Raw genomic sequence first — 2668 nt, 5'->3', positions numbered from 1 at the left:
GACTCAATCTCCTCCTCAATGGCTTGTCTCCACCTTTTGTTTGTAACAGCTTCATCAAAGTTCATTGGTTCACTGTCAGCAAAGAGATAACATAAAAAATCAAAATTAGTAACTTCTTCGGTGTCCTCATAGAGCTCTTGAATACTCCTCGTCATTTGCGGCGATTCAATTGAACTTTCTTGAAAAGAGGGAGATGCAACATTGGTTGGAGAAGGAGGTGTAGTTGTATCCTGCATAGGTTCCACAGTCTCTGGTTCTTCTTCATCGCCAAAGTATGGAAGAAAATCATATGAAGTTTCTTCCTGAGCTTCCCAGTTCCATGCCAATTCTTCACCAAATTCAACATTGCGACTTACCACCACCTTGCTGCTACTTGGGTTGTATAGCTTGTAGCCTTTTGAACTCGCATCATAGCCAACAAACACATGTTTGACACTTTGATCGTCAGGCTTCGCTCTCCCTTGATGTGGCACATGAGCATAGGCTATGCTCCCAAAGATTCTCAAATGCTTGACACTTGGCTTTCTTCCACTCCATGCTTCTTGAGGGGTTTGATGTCTAACATTCCTTGTTGCAGACATGTTGTTCAAATAAACTGCACAAGAAACAACTTCAGCCCAAAATTCCTTGGGCATACTTTTAGCTTTCAACATACATCTAGCTATATTAAGAATCATTCGATTCTTTCTCTCTCCAATTCCATTTTGTTGGGGTGAATAAGGTACTGTTAGAAGGCGACGAATTCCATGAGACTGATAGAAGTTATTAAATTATTTTGAAGTAAATTCGCCTCCTCTATCGGACCTTAAAGCTTTTATTTCATAGCCACTTTCTTTTTCCACAAGTACTTTGAAATTTTTAAAAGCAGCAAAAGCTTCAGATTTTTGGTTCAAGAAATAAACCCAAGTCTTTCTGCTAAAGTCATCAATGAAGAGTAAACAATATTTACTTTTTTCAAAGGAAGGTGGATTGATTGGTCCACACACATCAATGTGAACAAGCTGAAGCGGTTTGGTTGATCTTGACATGACCTCCTTTGGAAAAATCCTCCTTGCATGTTTTCCAAGAAGACAAGCTTCACACAATTGATTTGGATTGTTGATTGATGGTATCCCATGTACCATGTTCTTTTCTCCCAATTATTTGAGTGCTTCAAAATTCAAGTGCCCAAATCGCATGTGCCAACACTATGATTCTTCTTGCACATTATTTAAACACTTTTCATCAATTGTCTTAAGATTAAGAGAAAATAACATATTCTTTGCCATGTGCACTTTAGCAATTAGAGTTCCACTTGAATCTTTAAGCCAAAGATGCATATTTTTCATGTGGATTTCATTCCTTTTCAAGAAGTTGGCCCAAACTCAAAATATTACTTTTTAATTTTGGCATATAATAAACATCTTGAATTAACTTGTGACTACTATCTTTACAAGAGATCAGAATCGTACCTATCCCTTCGATTGGAACCTTTGAGGTATCTCCAAAGGGCACATTACCTCTCACCATTTTATTGATCTCCACAAACTTCTCTTTGCATCCACACATATGATTGCTTGCTCCATTGTCCAAATACCACGAACTGCAATCATCTCTGTCTTCTTCCTTGAGTTCCATCAACAACGTTGACTCATCTTCTTCTTCTTTCTTGTTGTCAACAAGGTTAGATTTTTCTTCAACATTGCTACAACATTCCCAAGAGTAATGGCCAAATTTATGACAATTATAACACTCAATTTTTGAATTGTCATACCTTTTTCCATTATTTTCTTGGTAGTAGCCACGCCCTCTTCCTCCTTTATGTCCACGACCACGACCTCTGAATGTTTGGTGGATTTTAACTTCATTGTTGAAATTGTTACCATTACGTATTCCTCTTCCATGACCGCCACGGCCTCGTCCTCGTCCGTTTCCTCGATAGCTTGTTTCACCTTCATAATCCTTGAAGGATACTTGAGTTTTAAGAAGTTGCTCCAATGGCACTTCTTGTCTCCTTTTGATCTTTTCTTCTTGGGCATGTAAAGAACCTTCTCACCATCATAGAGTCTAAATCTTTAGACTTCTCAATAGCACACACCACAAAAATAAATTTAGGTGTTAAAGTGCGAAGGATCTTTTCTATCACACGGTCATCTTCTATGTCCTCCCTGTATCTTCTTAGTTGATTTACAACAACCTTCACTTTTGAAAAATAATCCGAGATGCATTCCGATTCTTTCATTTTTAAAACTTCAAAATCAGCCCTTACAGTTTGAAGTTTTAGCTTTTTCACTTTGTCAATTCCTTGAAGAGAATTTTGTAAAATCCCCCAAGCTTCCTTTGAGGTGGTAGCATCAGCCACCTTTTCAAACATGGCATCATCCAAACATTGGTGGATGAGCACGAGGGCTTGTTAATCATTCTTCCTTGTCTTTGCCAAGACCTCTTTTTCATTTTGAGGCAGAGCTTCCTCATTATCGAGTTTTGCATACCCTCTGTCTACGATTTCCCACACATCCTGGGAGCCAAGTGGACACCATTTTTTATAATTATCTTTTGTGAGACAGGGGTACTGAAAAGACAGTGAACCATTATTCGCAATGGCTCTGATACCACGTGGTTGGTAAAAAATAATAATCCTGCCCAGGAATAATATCCACAACAAATAATAATAACACAAGAGAGTAAT

General features: G+C 38.2%; 1 protein-coding gene across 1 annotated transcript; it reads right to left on the bottom strand.

Annotated features, from left to right (window-relative positions):
- Positions 1 to 1187: 1187 nt before the first annotated feature.
- Positions 1188 to 2353, bottom strand: LOC138887038 (uncharacterized). The gene is made up of 4 exons (XM_070168750.1): positions 2128 to 2353; positions 1754 to 2027; positions 1500 to 1684; positions 1188 to 1300 (listed from the first exon to the last, which is right to left on the bottom strand). The coding sequence occupies exons 1-4, from the start codon at positions 2351 to 2353 to the stop codon at positions 1188 to 1190; spliced, it is 798 nt and encodes a 265-aa protein (XP_070024851.1).
- Between the last annotated feature and the right edge of the window lie 315 nt (positions 2354 to 2668).

This window comes from Nicotiana sylvestris, chromosome 3 (assembly GCF_000393655.2).
Source record: "Nicotiana sylvestris chromosome 3, ASM39365v2, whole genome shotgun sequence".
Taxonomy (NCBI): Eukaryota; Viridiplantae; Streptophyta; class Magnoliopsida; order Solanales; family Solanaceae; genus Nicotiana; species Nicotiana sylvestris.
The sequence above is the reverse complement of the archived record's forward strand: the minus strand, read 5'-3'. Positions and strand labels throughout refer to the sequence as shown.

What these genes read in the sequence shown, in the direction of transcription:
- LOC138887038 (XM_070168750.1), bottom strand. Translation starts at nt 2,353, where the DNA reads ATGTTTGAAAAGGTGGCTGATGCTACCACCTCAAAGGAAGCTTGGGGG. An exon ending in GGAGGACATAGAAGATGACC is followed by an intron (nt 2,028 to 2,127) that starts GTGTGATAGAAA and finishes GATGGTGAGAAG; the next exon opens with GTTCTTTACATGCCCAAGAA. An exon ending in GATCAATAAAATGGTGAGAG is followed by an intron (nt 1,301 to 1,499) that starts GTAATGTGCCCT and finishes TTTGGCTTAAAG; the next exon opens with ATTCAAGTGGAACTCTAATT.